Source organism: Erinaceus europaeus, chromosome 3 (assembly GCF_950295315.1).
Source record: "Erinaceus europaeus chromosome 3, mEriEur2.1, whole genome shotgun sequence".
NCBI classification, from domain to species: Eukaryota; Metazoa; Chordata; class Mammalia; order Eulipotyphla; family Erinaceidae; genus Erinaceus; species Erinaceus europaeus.
In genome coordinates, this window is record NC_080164.1 from 14,609,929 (window position 1) to 14,626,447 (window position 16,519).

Below are 16,519 nucleotides of genomic sequence, written 5' to 3' on the forward strand. Positions count from 1 at the left end.
CAGATCTCACTGACACACCTTTGAACAACAAGCACACCTTTCAAAACTTGTTCTTGTCAAAACAGAGCTTAAGCGGTGCTTATGAAGAGAAGTTACTCGATTAAAAACTAGCGGGAGAATCTGAGTGCGCATTTCCCTAGAGACGGCCAACACCACAGCAGAACTGCTCTGCATTCCTAGTCAAAGCGCTGGAAGCCAAAACCATAAGACGCTTCACACCCACAAGATGGCTGCTACACCACACACATCAGACAACAGCAAGTGCGGGTGAGGATGCAGAGACAGGAAACGGTGTCGGCTGCAGTAGGAAAAGAAAGTGGTGCAGCCACTTTGGAAAACAGTCTGGCAACGGCTCAAAAAGTTGAAGAAGAATTACCACTGGCAAGCCCACCCATAGGTAAATATTGAAGAGCAAGGATGATGTGTGTCTACACAAGAATTTGGGTACTAAGGTTTATAACAGGTTTATTCATAGCAGACCCAAAGGAAAAGCAACCCAACTATCTGATGAATGGAAAAGCCATGTGGTATATCCATCTAAAGGAATTTTATTTTCCTATAAAGAGGAATACAGTACCGATACATGCTACATAGCAGGGGTGCACCTTGACGTTATGCTACTTGAGAGCTTGTTTGGAGGGTCTAGCAGGTTGTAGCTGCTCGTATACCCTCGACCGACCGAAGGCGGGTCCGTCTCTATTCGGGGAAGGCCGTCCTCTTCGACCGAGCGCGCGGCTTCGTGAGGGACGCACATGGAGGGGTGAGGGAGGAAGGGGACACCCGCCTAGCCAGCCAGAGCAGCCGAATCAACCCTGCGATCAATGGGGTGATGGATGTCACAGCCAGATCGCCCTAACATCCTGACGTTATGCTACTAGAAATAAAACGATCACCAGGGCCGGTTGGTGGTACACCCAGTTAAGCACACACAGTACAAAGCTCAAGGGCCAGCTCCAAGATCCGGACTTGAGCCCCGGCTCCCCACCTGCAGGGGGGACACTTCACAAGTGGCGAAGCAGGTCTGCAGGTGTCTCTCTTTCTCTCTCCCTGTCTCCCTCTCTTCTCTCAATTTCTCTGTCCTGTCCACTAAAATGGGAAAAATGGCCACTGGGTGCAGTGGATTTGTAGTACTGGGTCTGAGCCCCAGCAATAACCCTGGAGGCAACAAACAAAGAAAAATGAGCTACCCCCTCCCCACACACATTCTATGATTCTGTTTGTATATATGGCCAGTTTGGGCAAACATATCAGATGATTTGCTTAGGGCTGGAGGCAGACAGGCTATAGCTAACAGCTCCAAGGCTTTCTTTCCTTCTTCCCCTTCCTCTCTCCCTCCCTTCTTTCCTTTCCTTTTTGTGATATACAAATCTGTGACTCTACTAAGTCATCCAGCATGTACTTCCAGTGACTGAGCTATACAATACAGGGCAGGTAAGTTTAAGCTCAGTGAAACTGGCTGGGAGGTGACTCAGAAGCCAGAGAACAGGATATGCTTGAGGCCCTAAGTCTGGTCTCCTGCACCACCTATTCCAAGGTGTTGCTTTGCCCACCCCAGCCTCCATGGATTTTTTTTTTTTTCTGTCTCCAGAGTTATTGCTGAGGCTTGATGCTGGCAGTACGGATCCACAGCTCCTGGTGGCCATTTTTTTCCCATTTTTTTTTAAAAAATAGGATAAGATAGAGAGAAATTGAGAGAGGAGGAGAAGAGAAAGGGGGCGAGAAACATAAGACACTTGCAACCCTGCTTCACTGTTTGTAGTGTGTGCGCGCTTAACCAGGTGCGCCACCACCTGGCCCCTGCTTCACCGCTTGTGAAGCAACCCCCCTACAGATGGGGAGCTGGGGTCTTGAACCAGGATCCTTGTGCTTCATACTATGTGCACTTAACATGGTGTGCTACTGCCCACCCCCACCCCTTTCTTTACTTTTTTTTTTTTTAAGCTCAGGGATGAGACAGCTCATTAGGGAAAGCCCATGTCTTCTCAGGGTGAAGTTCTGGACTGTCCTATTCCAGTAGAGGAACCATGCATGAGCAGAAACAAAGAGCCGGGAGTTGGGTGGTAGAGCAGTGGGTTAAGTGCATGAGGCGTGAAGTGCAAGGACCGGCATAAGGAACCCGGTTCGAGCCCCCGGCTCCCCCACCTGCAGGGGAGTCGCTTCACAGGTGGTGAAGCAGGTCTGTCTTTCTCTCCCCCTCTCTGTCTTCCCCTCCTCTCTCCATTTCTCTCTGTCCTATCCAACAACAACGACAGTAACAGTAACTACAACAATGATAAAACAACAAGGGCAACAAAAGGGGAAAAAATGGTCTCCAGGAGCAGTATATTCGTGGTGCAGGCACAGAGCCCCAGCAATAACCCTGGAGGCAAAAAAAAAAAAAAAAAAAGAAAGAAAGAAAGAAAGAAGAGAGAAAAAAAAACAAAGAGCCTTCTATTGATGGTGGAAGTTACTCTGGGCTCTCTCCTGCTCTCCTGCTTCCCTCAGTATGCAGAATAAGGATACTGGGCACGGCCAGAGAGATGGCACCGTCTGTGATGCAACAGTCCGAGGTGCCAGTTTCGGCTGTCATCACCACCAGATGCCAGATCTGAGCAGTACTCTGGTTGAATGAATGAGTGACAGGGCCCCCTGGGCCAGTGTGGTGGGTATCTGAGACTTCACTGTATCTGGCCTCTGTCACCCTGTTTCATCTGTGTATGTTTTCTACACATATAAAAATAAAGACACCCTCCCAGTTTCCTTCTTTCACTGGTTCAGTTGGCAATTGTACTGCAGGACCCCGTTTAAAGATGTTGGCATTGCAGGCACATGAATTAGCGCAGAGGTGAAGAATGTGGTTCTGGAGTCGGTCCACTTGGTGGACCCCGCTCCATCGTGAATAGATGCAGACCTCAGACAAGTCACTTCACCTGCGTTGCAACTCCCTATCTGTAAAAGAGAGTAGTCCTCATCAGGCAAAGATACCCCGTCCGTAGGCACTCAGTAAAGAACACTGTTTTATTGCTCCGAGACATGGTTGTATAGGTAGAACTTCATTCTTTCAGAAAAACAGTGGCAATATTCACAAGTCAACCTCTCTATTCTCTGGAATCCCTCGTTTGCTCCCACTGGCTCTTCTTACTACCCAGCTCTGAGCTGCTGATACAGTCAAATGCCTGATTTTCTCCCTAAATAAGATCACTGGTTTTCATTGGCTCAATCATTCCCCCTTCTTTCCCTTCTCTCCAAAGATTTACCTTTTTATTAATGAGAGAGAGGGAGAGAGAGAGCGCCAGAGCATCACTCTGGTACATGTGACACTGGAGGTTGAGCTCAGGACCTCATGCTTGAGAGTCAAACTATCTCGTGGGCCATGGCTCATGCACTGACCCAGCTATGGGTCAATACCTTCACTGGCTGTTCTGAGTAGCTCACAGGTGGCGCTACCAAGCAAACTTCTCTGCTTAACTCTGATTCTTTTTTTTTTTTTTTTCCGCCTCCAGGGTTATTGCTGGGCTCGCTGCCTGCACCATGAATTCACTGCTCCTGGAGGCTATTTTTTCCCCCTTTTGTTGCCCTTGTTGTATTATCGTTGTTGTGGTTATGACTACTGTTGTTATTGATGTCGTCGTTGTTAGACACTACAGAGAGAAATGGAGAGAGGAGGGGAAGACAGAGAGGGGGAGAGAAAGAGAGACACCTGCAGACCTGCTTCACCACCTGTGAATCTACCCCCCTGCAGGTGGGGAGCCGGGGGCTTGAACCCAGATCCTTACACCGGTCCTTGTGCTTTGCGCCATGTGCGCTTAACCTGCTGTGCTACCGCCCGACCCCCTGGCCCTGATTCTTTACTGCAGTTGGTGACACCATTATTGCTCCCTGTCACCAAAACACAACCTGAGCCTGCTGCCTGTCACCTGTCCCCACCTTCTGTTAGATAGCTTTCAGACGTCACTTTTCACCGTGGCGTCGTATCAGAATAATCTGGGGAGCTCTGGAAAGTCCCCATGCCTGGGCCATCCTCTAAGGCCTGTAAAATCAGGACTCCAGTAGCCAGCACTCTGTAAGATTTCCTAGGGGAGCTGAATGAGCAGCCAGCTCTGGAGTCCCTGACTTGCCCACTGGTCTGCTAGTCAAGCCTCCACTACCACTATTTCTGGCTCTGCACCTGCGCTGTGGCACCCACATGGCCCCTGCCTTTACCATACCCTCCACCCCCTCTCCTCCGACCCGGATGACTCCTACTTATCTTGTGGATGCTAAAAGCTCTGCCAATCTACGGATGGGTGGGATTTTCATTCACATTTTTTTTCATTCAAGATATACATCGCCAATTCAGTTATTTTGCTTTGCTTTGGTACCCCTAAACATTCTCTGATATAGAGTCGAACTTTGTATGTCTTAGTCTCTATTTGGAATGAGTATTAACCTGTTAGTGCCGTCAGAAATGACGTGGAATCTAGTCTCAGAGATTTTCTTTTCAACCCAAAATTCATTTTGCTTTTGGAAAAACAATATACATCAAATCAAGCTCTCAATTTTGATCACTTAAAATTTCTTTTGCCACCTGTGGTATAAAATAATGCTGGCCTATATCCAGAAACTATGCTAGAGAAAAATAAATTCCAAGGAAATTCAATCAAGACTGCAATTGAAGAACTAAAAAGTTTTAAAGGATGCTTCAAAAGAAATACACAATACAAGTAATGGAGTTTGTGTCCTTTTAATAAACACACTTGCATAGTTATATTACAATTTTGTAAAAATTGAAAACAATTATCTCATGCCAAGCGTGCCCAGCATTTGCACAATCTCAACACCTTTAATATTATAGTTTTCAAGACACACAAAATAAAAATTTAAGGCAAAAAAACCAGCACTTTGCAACAATAATTTATTACAGTACAGTAGCGTCACAGCGGCATCCAATAATGCCACTTTAGGCCAAAAAAAAAAAGTCTCTCAGTATTTCAATTTTAGAGTCTATTTACAAGAATTTATAACTTGGTGAGATTCATCCTAAGAATATTTGGCAAATAAAGCTTTGGACTGGAACTGGCATTTCTTTCGTTACTTTTCCTTCCCCCACTTTCTATACCTGAAGCTATCAGCATTCATGCTGAATTGATATTTTAACACACCCAAAGTAGCTGTTACATCGTTTTAGTAGTTGTATTACTTTTAAATGATTCCTTAAGCTTTGGAGGAAATTACATAATGGTTAGAGTTGATTTAAATCGTCTGGAAAAAAAATCAAGGTTGGTTTTGGAATTGATTTTTTTTTCCCTTGTTGGAAACCCATCAGGTTTAATCACATACCCTGAAAATGGTCGCTGTGTATTACAGGTTTTAAACAGGGACTTTGTTTGCCCCTACAGGGCTCAGATTTATTCAGCGGTGCTCCCATTTTCAAATTCCACAGTCCTGACCAATTCTTGCCTTCTAATAGTCCTTTCTAAGCAAATGGAAAGCCGCCTCTTATATTGACCGAGGAAGAGAGCAGATATGTGGCTGAAAATGAGGTATGCCAAGGACTGCATGCATTTCTGGAAGGGCAGAGGTTACTATTATTACTGCGTGTCAGAAATTTCCTGTACTTTCAGTGAACACAGCAATTTATTTTCCAGACTGACATTCAGCTTAAATGTGCCATGATGTGACTTAGTCCAGTATGTACCTGATAAGTATACTATTTTCAAATTGATTACAGACGCTAAGCTCTACCTGAATACCATTTCTAATCGACTACTTCATCGGTATACAGGTGAAGTAATCAGAGTTATTAAAAAATGACTTGTTATCAGTGGATTAGGTTAATTCCCAATTAAAAATCACAAAGAGAAAACGTTATTCCAAGTGAAGTGGCTAATTATCAGTGGTCTGACTTCTTTCTAGCTCAGAGTTTAAAGTGGACTAAACGTAATTGTCCTTACTCTGAACTCAAGTAAAGGGCGCAAGAGCAGAAAGCTCCGAAGTTCAAAGGGAAGGCCCGGGAACCCGCACAATTCAGGAGTTGGCTCTATGAGGACCCGGTCTTTGAACTATCTCCTTTGCTGACTGCAGGCAAATCGCTGTTCCACCTACTTAGTGACATTACTGCTTCCCTACTCATGTCAGATGCTAGAAAAGTATCATGATTATGCCAAATATTAAAGAATGAGGTGGTCTAAGAACCAGACACTCCCTCCCTGGGGAGCACACGTACACATCAGCACACTGCCCTGTCATGTGAGGGTTTACAGCACAGACATCTGAACCTTGTGAAGTTCCAACGGAACTGCTGGTCCTTTTTCAAGAGTCCAAAAGTTACAATCTAGGCAGTGTGTGACTGCAATCACTCACTCATAAAATATAGGCACATTAACAGAAATATTGCACAAGTATGCCTCTTAACTGAAACTCAGGTATAAAAACATTTTTCGCTCTTCTCCAAGAACCCTGTGAAGAAATGAGAGCATGACTGTGTGTACACTTGTCCTGATGCTTTGACATTCAGACACAGTAGATTGCACTGCAGCTTGTAAACATTTTAAGTTGTATAAACTTCTGACTTTCAAATGTAGTTTAATATTGCCCACCTTATCCTCCTTTTAGCTTCAGCTAAGGATCCTTACATATATTGACTGACAGACAGTAATGTGTATCATCTCTTGAAGTTTCTTCCCTTAAAGGAGAAGTAAAGTCCTAGGCCAGAATAGCCAAGCTGGTTGAAGAGTAGCTTTCAGCCAGAGAAATCTGGGCGGTGAGTCTAGTCTTCCCAGACACAGAGGTCATGCCCGCTCACACTCATCTGCTTCACTAGTTTGTATTCTGGACTAGATAGTGTCGATCTGCCTGCTTCAGGGGCCTTTGAACTGGGCAAGGATTCCTTATGGTCTGCAATGAATGCCAAGCAGTGTCCTTGTAGGACCTGGGACTTGGTGGCCTGACTTTGACAGGTAACAGGAACTCTGGCTTTATAGTGCAGCACAGACTTAAAACGTCCTGTCTAGGCTGAGGAAGGTTTTTGAGCACATGGTCAATCAGGGAGCCTTCCATTTATTGAAAATAATCAGTTTAGCCATCCGTAAAGCAGCAGCCCTGGCCATAGGCCATGCTGCGGTCTTCATGAGGCAACAGTGCACACAGGCCCAGGGGAACCCGGTTGCAGAGGAGACACACCTCACTCTGAAATACCCCTGAGGCTGGGCAGAGTCCTCCTCTACCAGTTCACAGAGCTCCGCCTCTGATGTCACTGTTCTCACCCCATAAAACACAGACAACAGAGAAAAGCTTATTTCCAGTTCTTGGCCTTTCAACAAGTTTAAATATTGGTAATTGTCACAGCATCTTAGAAAGTAAACTGCGCGTTTGGGAGCCAACCAGATACTGAACCTGTTAAGAGCTCACTGTGATTACCATGAGGTCTAATCTAACATAGTAGCAAAACACAAGCGCATTTTATTTGAATTCTGTAATGAATACACATGTTGCAACAGCATTAGAAAGCATGGCGGCCCATTCCAAACCAGCAAGAACAGTCTCTGCAAATAGTGGGTCTTTGTGTGTTTGAACTCCCACCATGTAAGGGCAAACTTAATATGCATGCTAGTGACCTAGAATTACAAAAAGAAAAGTGCTAAAGGATGCCAGAGTGAACAGCAGGGAAAGCCACACAAAGACCCACTATCCTTTAAATTGTTACAAGTAAGTTTTAACTCTGAATTAGAAGCACAAAGAAATAATCACAAGTGGCTCTAACATTCAAACGAAGTTAGTGAATTGTGTAGGAGATATTTGCTCAGGGCTGCCTGCCCTGCCTCCACGCTAGAGTCAAACTTGGATAGTGGGTCTCTGAGGTGCTTTCACACTGGAAGACAACATTGGGTCCTACAAAAAGAAAAATGAGGAATAAAATGAACAGAACGCAAATCAACCAGGAGAGAAAAAATTTGACTAGTAACATGCAACATCATACTTCAACAAATTTGGACTATTAAAATTCTCAACCCCAACTGAACACCCCAACTGAAAACAAACAAAAAACCCCACCCCAACTCTTTAATAGATGAAAATTATAAGCCCAAAGAAACACAAATGCCAATCTAAAACTTAACCGGTTCCCACTGACTTACTCAGATTATAAATAGGTGACTCATTTCTAAAAATTCTGGGGGTACAACAATGCATGTGACAACTTTAAGAGCCACACATTTTCAGAATCGTATTCTAGTAAGATCACAGACGTACAGAAACTTTACGTGAGTGAACTTCATAGCTATCAGTATAATGAACTCTGTTCCTTTCTCTCTCCCGCCCCCTTTCCCCTCTCTTTGACCAGAGTTTCACCTTTTAGTTCTGGCTTCTGGAGGGGTGAGACTGAACCTGAGCCTCAGGCAGGAGAGTCTCTTTGCGACCATTCTGCTGTTTCCCCCTACCCCTCCCTTTACTGTCTTAATTTCCTTTGAAAATACAATTGTGACTATTGTCTTTTTGATAATTATTCTGAGTAAATACCATCAGCACTCCATTCCTTGCTCTCCCCCCCACCCCCCGCCGCCCCGCCTCACCCCACCGGGAATAGTAAATCCTCTCAGAAATCTCTTTAGAAATGGTTCTCCTAACTGCAGAACTGACAGCTCTTTTATTCTAAGATGCCTGATAAACCTTGGGTCATCCTTTCATATAAGACAAAAAAATACTCAGCTTTTAGGTATTTGAAAAAAAAAATCAGCAAAGCGCAAAGCAGTAGATAAATTACTGCCAGCCGTTTTATAACAAAGAAAGCATTTGTCTTTGTTACTCTGAAGTAATGCTGACGACTGAACCCAGGGCTCACACATGCGAAGCAGGCGTTTTACTGCTGGGTATCTCTCCGACTCTAAACTACTCAGACTTTGAAAGTGCCTCTTGAATATGCAGTTTCTAATACATAAATGATCAGGAAAACTACAGGCACTCCCTCACCTCCATTCTCAATAACTGCCTTCCCGGAAAACTGACAGTACTTGGCCTTCATGTCCGAGTTCAGACACTCTGTGGAGTCTCCGCTAGGCTTTCTATCCTCACAAAGATTTGGGGCATCTTTTTCCAACACATACAAGTGTAAGTATCCATTTATCTCAAAGCCTGTTCCCCCATGAAATTCTAAAGTCATTACCTCAGGATAACTATTTTTTCCTGCTTCTATTTCTAATTCTTATATACATATTTACACTCACTACTTACTAAATAAACAAATTTCCTAATTGAACGGTGTGCAGAGTAATAATCCAAAATTCAGAAATATCACCCAAAGTAAAACCTGAATCTCACGGGGGACTTTGTTCCTTTAAAAATCACTGAGCTTGTCCAGTAATGACTAAAGGGTAGTTTTTCCTTTTCTTCTTACGTCTATGGTTCATCATTGCCTTTTCCTTGTTTTATTTCAGGAGGGCTTGAAAACAGGTGCTCTAGAGTGGTGCTACCACTTGTCATTTAGGCTTCAACTCATTAAAATTGTGCTCTCAGTCCAATTAACCTTACTTCAAATGCTCAAATCGAACACAGTACTGGGTGGGGCAGACTCAGACTATGTCCTTCATTATAGAAAATTCTACTGGAGATCTTTTTTTTTTAGTGGTCACTTTTTAGATTGGCATCTCACTGTGGGTAAACACAGCCAATGAAAGAATAAATAAGGCCTTCGTTGGCAAGCAGTAATTCCCATAGCAAAAGTGTCTTGGGATAAAGAACACATCAATTTACTTTCTAGAGCATTCATGTATCAAAAACTCTGTTGACTATGTACAATGTGGCTTAAAAGTTATCACTCAATTAACTTTTGAGAATGCTAGTTTTCTGTCTTGAATGAGGAAGATTTCCTAGAATAGAGGTTTTAAATTCTTCTCAGAGGAGAACCAGAAAGGACTGTCATAAAACAGACAGAAAATGGGAAGGAAAAGGTGTGTGTGTGTGGGTGTGGGTGTGTGTGTGTGAAGGAAAAGGTGTGTGTGTGTGTGTGAAGGTAAAGGTGTGTGTGTGTGTGTGTGTGTGTGTGTGTGTGGGTGTGTGTGTGTGAAGGAAAAGGTGTGTGTGTGTGAAGGTAAAGGGGTGTGTGTGTGTGTGTGTGTGTGTGTGTGTGTGAAGGAAAAGGTGTGTGTGTGTGAAGGAAAAGGGGTGTGTGTGTGTGTGTGTGTGTGTGTGTGTGTGTGTGTGAAGGAAAAGGTGTGTGTGTGTGTGTGTGTGTGTGTGTGTCCCCCAACTGGCATTCCTTTAGAACAGCTTTTATCTGCTCTCCAAATTCCTTAATTACATAAGACGTAGCTGGAACAACAACAACAACAACAACAACAAAAACAAAACATTTGGGAAGCTACCTCTTCGCATCAGAGAAACTATGAAAGTCTAAAGTACTAACAGCCTGGGATCCTCTTAGGAATCACTGGCCAAAGACCTTCCAGGCCCAGCAGGCCTGAAAAGTACCTTCCTCTCTCAGGCCAGGCAGAGCTCCTGGGGTGTTTTATTCACCAGATAAGCAGGAGAGTGCTGTGACTGTCAGGCACCAACAGCTGAGCTTCCAGCGGTCCTTCATTTAGGTGGCCCAAGGCTCTCAGTTTTCTTTACCACTTCTCCTGGATTCCGATTTCCAGGAATGTTCAGACTACAAAGCAACTGAACTCCTTCAACCTCCAGATTGGGAAGTTTAGTTGCTTTATCTGAAGGAAAGTCTTTTCTCATGAAAAGAAGCATCTCTACAAGGTTTAAAGTAAAGTACTGCTCTATGATAACGTTTCAGACTTATATAGCATGAAATAAATTCATAATACTTGTGCTGAATCATAAACATACCCCAGCTTTGACAGGGTTACTGTTTATATGTTCTCTGCAACTAAAAACAAAAGGCTAATTAATTCTTTATATAGTGGTCCGGGAGGTGTTGCAGTAGATAAGGCGTTAGACTCTCAAGCATGAGGTCCCAAGTTTGATCCCTGGTAGCACATGTACCTGAAAGATGTCTGGTTCTTTCTCCCTCTCCTATCTTTCTCACTAATAAATAAAATCTCAAAAAATTAAAAAAAATTCTTTATATAATTTCCCATGTATAATATAAATACAAATTTTGTGCTTTGTCAAAAAAAAAAAATCAAAAGTGGGGAAAGTAACATTCATTTTTATAAAGAAGAAATACTTCCTAGTTTATTATCAATGCTAAGTTTATCATCAAATACTAAAAAAAAAAAGTATATGTGTTTGTCTTTGTCTTTGTGGGGGTGTTTAGTGGTTTAAGTGCAGTCTCGACACATAGGCATAGTCTCTCGTCTCGCCTTGGGAGGTGTCTGGGAGACATCTGTTCCTAGAAAGATTTCTTTTAACACTCTCAGTTCTGGATCCCCTGCTAGGAATGCTGAAATAGGTCTTGATCCATAAACCATGTAGCATAGGGTATCTATCTAAAAATACCTAAGGAGAGTTTTGCAAGCAGTGTCAACACCTTGTTTTGCTTTTTAAATTTTCCTCTAACCTCTTGTACCCATGTGGCAATAAAGGAAAAGGGGTGAAAGGTCGTGGCATCTCTACACTGGAAGGGGAATTCTAAATAGCTGCATAGGGCGATTACTGCTGCTCTTTGCTAAGGTGAAGAAGGTCATTAGACTGAGAGGTGACGGCATTCAGAAAACGTCTAATAGGCCTGAAACAAAGGAAAAGTGTTCCAAATAAAGGAGTACAGCTTGATACCTTTTGTGGACAACCCTCCCTTTAAATCTTCTTACTTTAAGCTTTCACAGACATTTGCTAAGAGTGCTGAGCCCAGGAGGCACGGGTGCAGTGCTGCCTGTTAGAATCTTTAAGCTAGTGGAGAGGAAAACATAGTCCGGTATTACTCACACTGTTGACTTGGATCTGAGTCTGTCGTCATCTTAACGTAGTTTGAAGGGAAGAGACCTGTCACTCCGCTGATTTCTCCTTGCCACCAGTCAGGGTCATCTTTGCTTAAGACGTTAATAAGCTGGCCTTTGGAGAAGTTGAGCTCATCCTCATTATTTGCTGCGTAGTCATACATAGCAATCACCTGACACACTGCAGGAGAGAAAAGGACAAAGCAGCGCATCGGTGGTCTGGGAGGCGGTATAAAGCACTAAAGCACGGACTCTCAAGCATGAGGCCTCAAGCTCAATTCCCAGCAGCACATGTACCAGAGTGATGTCTGGCTCTTTAACGTTCCCCCTATCTTTTCATAAATAAATAAAATATTTAAAAAATAAATGTTAAAAAAAGGACAAAGTAACAGATCAAAACACACTGCTACTTAAAGGCTGAAGGGCTAAGATTCTCTTAGGATTGAAATTATGCTAGCATTGAATGTTACTATAGTCTAATATTCAATGAGGCTAAAAACTTTCCTTTGGCAGCTCTCTCCTACTCTTTTTTTCTTACTTTCTGGTCTACAAGGTAAAAAAAGAAAAAAAAAAAATTCCTAGCTACAGGTAAATATTCAAATATATTGCTTCACTTTAAGAATGAAAGTATAGTAGTTCCCCTTGAGAAATGTTACGAGTGAAGTGGTTTAAACATTACCGAACAACTGGCTGCTTCTACAAGGACACTGAAAGAAGAAGTTCTCGATGATAGCGCTTCTGGGCAGAGATAAGTTAAAGACACACTTTTAATACTGTTCCCCAGAGTTAGCTCATCTTAGAAGGTGCTGTGTTTTAACAGAACCTCTAGAAGAAGAACCTCTAGAAGAAGAAGTCCAAGTTAGCCAACTTCCATACCAGGCTGAAGTGCAGGCGTGGTTCTTTCACTACTTGGACCCAAAAGTTTAACATGGCTGGCGGGAAACCATCCTTTCTGTCGCTTTTTCCCTCTGGCCTGCAAATTAACAGAAGGAATAACAAAGATAAGATTGAAAGCAATAATTTAAGACATAACTTAAAATTCATGGGGGCTAGGGGCTGGAGAGACAGTATAATGGTTCTGCAAAGGACTCATACTTGAAGCTCTGAGGTTACAGGTTCAGTCTCCAGCACCACCATATGCCAGAGCTGATCAGTGCTCTGATTTCTGCCTTCCTCTCTCTCTCTTCTAAGATAAATAATACATATCTTTAAAAAAAATTACAGGGTCTGAGAAGTGGCTCAATGGGCAGAGCAGAGGACATGCATAAGGGCCTGGGTTCAATACCTAGTACCACAAGAAAGCATCAAAGGCTTAAAGGTGGGTGACACTGCAGGGATGCTGAGTGTCTTAGTTTACCTGGGGGTCTTGACCAGGCTTTGCTGCTGTTGCTGAGGCTATACTGTCAATCTTGGACTCTCCTAGGCACAAATCATGCTATTCTTTCCTTTAATAAGGTTTCCCGTGGCTTACCAAAAGTATCATGGGAAAACAATGATGTCTTAGAGAAAAATCATCCTTTATATTGTCAGTTATATTAATTCAACTGCTCTAGAAAGTAACACAGAGAAGTAGATACAAAGCAGAACACACGACAATGTTAATATTGAGTACCTCAGTTGGAACAATAACGGGTGATCTAAAAGGCTAATTTCTTTTAATGGACATATATTCCCTTTCTAATCAAACAGACAGGTGTTACTGAATGACTATTACCTGTAACTCCCCCTGCCACCATCCACTTGTATTTTTCTTTAGAATTAATATTAACTGTCCTGGTGCAAGGCTAAGCTGTTCAGAACCAGAAGCCACATATGCTGAAGTTACTTGAGCAATCTCTGAGGAAGAGAAAAACAAGAAACTATGAATTAAAGACTGCAAATGGACACGAGTACTTTTCTCCCTGCATACAGTTCAACTGTGTACGTACGTATGTACGTACATACATACATATATATACATACATACATACATACCTGGTTTTTTGTTTGATGTTCCAGATTTGCTGGCACTCCCAAAACTCTGTAAGGGAAAGATATCGTTTAATTACTTTTACAATGATCCAGATGTGAAAGTATAAATATAAAGAACTAGAGGATTCTTGATTCTTTTTTTTTTTTTTTTTTTTTTGCCTCCAGAGTTATTGCTGTGGGCTCAGTGCCTGCACTACGAATCTATTTCTCCTGGAGGCTATTTTGTTGCCCTTGTTCTCTATCATTGATGTCGTTGTTGGTTAGGACAGGGAGAAATGGAGAGAGGAGGGGAAGACAGAGAGGGGGAGAGAAAGACAGACAGACACCTGCAGACCTGCTTCACCACTGGTGGAGTGACCCCCTGCAGGTGGGGAGCTGGGGGCTTGAATCGGGATCCTTATGCTGGTCCTTGTGCTTTGCGCCACGTGCGCTTAACCCACTGCGCTACTGCTGGGCCCTGGAGATTCTTGATTCTTTACACGAAGATCAAAATGATAGTGACCTTTGTACTTGCCAAATAAGAGTCTAGCACTTATGGGGAAAGAACTGGCCTTGCTAACAGAGTAACTGTGAACCAGTGGTGGTACTGCCATTCAGACACCACAGAAACAGTTTGCTTTCTCGATCTTTTCCTTCTTTCTCAGCAACAGGGAGTGAGCCCGGGCTTTGGTACATTCCTAAAACCAGTGCTGAGCAGCCTCCCTGGACAACCTCTTCAGAGAGACAGAGGGCAAGTGGGAGATGAGGGCCCGGCTCTATGGCGCAGGGGCTCCACCATGCCGGGGTCCCTCAGTGCTGTACAGGCTGCTCCAATGTCGTGTGGGGACCTGAACTCAGTTCTCAAGGAGAGGTCTGCTCTCTACAAGCTAAGTCATTTACATTTTTATTTATTCATTCACGTATTGGACAGAGTCAGAGAGAAACTGAAAGGGGCAGGAGAGACAGAGAGGAAGAGCAAGAGATACCTGCAGCACTGCTTATGAAATGTCCCTCTGCAGGTGGGGACTGGGGACTGGACCCAGCTCACCGCACACAGCAGCATGCGTGTTCTACCTGGCGAGCCACCACACAGCCCTTGGGCAAGCTTCCTCATGCTCCCTGTTGCCTGGATCTTTTCAGTATATTCAGTGTGACAGTCCAGGCCAAGTACAGCCCATATATCAATCGCTAAAGCCTCAGAGCCCACCTCAGGCACTGTGCCTGTCCTGGACATGGCAAGCAGATGAGTTTTACTCCTGCTGTAGAGGAAGACATATAATTTATAAAGTAATAGTAATAATAATGATTCTTGGTACATTTACCCTTAGTGTGATCTAATAACCAGAACACAAATCAAACCAAGCAAACACAAACCAAATGCTGAGCAACAATTAAGACCTGATTGAGGGCAGGGGTAGATGGCACAGTGGCTAAGCAAAGAGACTCTGATGCCCGAGGCTCCAAAGTCCCAGGTTCAGTTCCCTGCACCATCATAAGCCAGAGCTGATCAGTGATCTGGTAATAAAAAACACATAAACAAAAGCCCTGGTTGAAAAAAAAAAACTGGGTACATTATGTTTCCTCTTTTTAGAATTTTGAACAATGAAAGGACAGGAGTTAAAACTTTCTTGCTTCTAGTAGAAACAGATGTAGGAAAAGTATTGACGTAGAGTTGATGACAGTCAAAAGCCAACACTGAGTACCTACCATGTAACAAACACTGCTCTAAGAATTTCACGTCTGTCCACTTGTACTTAAATTTCCATAGTAATACAATTGCTTCTGAATAACCCAAATTTTGAGATTCAGAAAGCTGACGTGACTTGTTCAAGGCCACTGGCCTTTAACTGGTATAGCCAGAAATCGTCTCAGGCAGGCAGTCTCGTCTCTACGGTTTTCAGGTTGGTTTGTGTATAACTAAAGTGACATGACCACAGCTGCATAAACATGAGCCTGTTTTCAACATTCATCTTGATCAACAATAATGAAGTGATTACTTTTTGTCTATACCAAAAAGAACTCTACCTCTTGATCTTTTGGTTTGACATAGTTTGATGGGAAAATCCCAGTTCTATCTCCAATACTTCCTGTCCACCACTCTCCGTCTTTCTGGGTCACCAGGATCTCTTCACCTTCAGTGAATGTCAAGTCTCCAGGTTCTACACTTGAATAGGGGTAAAGTGCAATATACTCTGTTGGGAAAAAAAGTGAAAGGAAATTCACTTTAGTTACAAGATCATAGAAGCAAGAAAAGAAGATCTCCGAGGTCTTGAGAAAATTATCAAAAGACCTTGTGATGTGAGAGAATCTAATGTAAGAGATATAGATAGAAAAAAGAATAAAACTTATTTAATAATTTCTTAGAGAGTATTTCACACGAAGCTTTATCATGGAGTTTCTTCTCCTCCTCAGTTGTACCATCACCATCACATCCCCGAGCATACGTCAGAACGACAAATCCTGGGTGGTCTGCAAGGTGATGATGTATTTTCTATGCAAAAATACATCCTGACTTTTCTGACCACCCAATAAATGTCATTATCTCTACAGACAATAAATGAAAATATTTTACTCAACCTTTTTACAGAAATTATAATTTGATTTGAAGTCACCTCTACTTTGTCTTTTTTATACACAGACATCATGTTATCAACAGAAACCAAGTCCCACCACCACGGTTCTTCCATGATGCCTGGGAGGGTGGATACTTATCAATATTGGTGCTCAGTCAA

At 43.0% G+C, this 16,519-nt stretch overlaps 1 protein-coding gene across 1 annotated transcript in view; it reads right to left on the reverse strand.

Moving 5' to 3' along the window:
• ITSN2 (intersectin 2) overlaps window positions 1-16,519 on the reverse strand; it is a 166,931-nt gene that overhangs the window by 35,432 nt on the left and 114,980 nt on the right. The window contains exons 25-29 of the mRNA XM_060188414.1: window positions 15,813-15,979; window positions 13,812-13,857; window positions 13,552-13,673; window positions 12,714-12,810; window positions 11,827-12,018 (exon numbers count right to left, since the gene is read on the reverse strand). Coding sequence (XP_060044397.1) covers window positions 11,827-12,018; window positions 12,714-12,810; window positions 13,552-13,673; window positions 13,812-13,857; window positions 15,813-15,979 — 624 coding nt within the window. The remainder of the gene's footprint in view (window positions 1-11,826; window positions 12,019-12,713; window positions 12,811-13,551; window positions 13,674-13,811; window positions 13,858-15,812; window positions 15,980-16,519) is intronic.